The sequence below is a fragment of the Entamoeba dispar genome, genomic scaffold (genome assembly GCF_000209125.1).
Source record: "Entamoeba dispar SAW760 scf_1105229461235 genomic scaffold, whole genome shotgun sequence".
NCBI lineage: Eukaryota > Evosea > Mastigamoebida > Endamoebidae > Entamoeba > Entamoeba dispar.
Genome location: NW_001854591.1, coordinates 1 through 1262, shown reverse-complemented (window position 1 = coordinate 1262; position 1262 = coordinate 1). Strand labels below are relative to the sequence as shown.

The 1262-nt window shown below is 22.3% G+C and overlaps 1 protein-coding gene across 1 annotated transcript, besides 3 other annotated features; it reads right to left on the bottom strand.

Moving 5' to 3' along the window:
* Positions 1–333: 333 nt before the first annotated feature.
* Positions 334–386: a microsatellite.
* Position 387: 1 nt separating this feature from the next.
* Positions 388–429: a sequence feature (AT_rich).
* A 10-nt stretch (positions 430–439) lies between these two features.
* EDI_010760 (uncharacterized protein) lies at positions 440–974 on the bottom strand (the record flags this gene model as incomplete). The annotated part of the gene is made up of 2 exons (XM_001738338.1): positions 440–507; positions 557–974. 2 exons carry the CDS (start codon positions 972–974, stop codon positions 440–442), a joined length of 486 nt encoding a protein of 161 aa, XP_001738390.1.
* A 118-nt stretch (positions 975–1092) lies between these two features.
* Positions 1093–1134: a sequence feature (AT_rich).
* Positions 1135–1262: the final 128 nt, after the last annotated feature.

Sequence of the window (1262 nt, the reverse complement as noted above, 5' to 3'; positions counted from 1 at the left end):
TACCTAATAAATGATTAATAACATATAATAATGTTGATCCATGTCCATAGAAAGAACAAATCTATCTCTTGAAATCCATTTTGGATCTTTTACATCAAATTTCATATGTTTTGTAAATAATGTATATGCAATACTAGCACATCCTGTTGGTACTCCTGGATGTCCACTTTTAGCTTTATTAATCATTTCACATGCAAGAAGTCTAATACTTTGAATACATCGTTCTTCTAATGACATAATATAATGATAATCTTTTCTTAGTTCATTTCTTACTTAAATATTCTAATTAGTGTAGAATCTTATTCTTATTAAAGACGAAGATTCTCGATTATATTCTTCTCTTCTTCTTTTTTCTCTTATTTCTTCTTTTTTTTTTCTTTTTTTTTGTTATTTATAACTAAATCTTTTTTAAATATATTTTCAATTATTCTTCTATTTATCATATATCACAATCCATATCTTGTTGTTTTCTCCTTGTTTCTCTAAACTCTTCCAATAATAATGGCCCTATTTAGTTACTACTTTTCTTTTATTTGATGTTAACATTATTACAAACATGAAATAATTTTATCTTCATTAACATATTGATCATTCAATACAAAATTCCTTTCGTAATATAATGAATACCATTCATCTTTTGTAAGATAAAAAAATGATCTATTTCTTTTAACATACTCTATAAATTCCTCTAATAATGGAAATGAATTATAAATTACTTTCAGAATTCTTTCTAAATTTTTTCCTTCAATAATTCTTTTATTTCCATATTCTTTAAATGCATATTGAATCAAATCAGTGTTATTCCACAATCCCTCTTGTATAAATACATTGAATGTATCTATATTACTTTCAATAATAACTGTTTCTTTTGTCTTATAATGAAATACAAAACAAGGCTCCTCAACCTTTCTTTTTATTCCATGGTATTGTTTTGTACTTTCCATTATATTATCTATTATTTGTCTGTTTAACATTGTTAATTGAGGAATTAAATTTTAAGTTAATTTCTTGAAACTTTTTTTTTGTAAAAATCATTCTCTTATAAAATTTAATGAGTGTAAATCTAACTCAATAAAACAAGCATTTGTATTGTAATATATCATTAAATTAAAAATTGATTATATTCTTATATATCAAGTAACTCTATTCAATTAGTAATAAATATAACATTCAACATTATTAAATTTAGTGAATAATTTAGAATATAATGAAATAGAAAACTATACAAACATAAAGTGAGTTTGTGCATTAAAAAGTAAAAA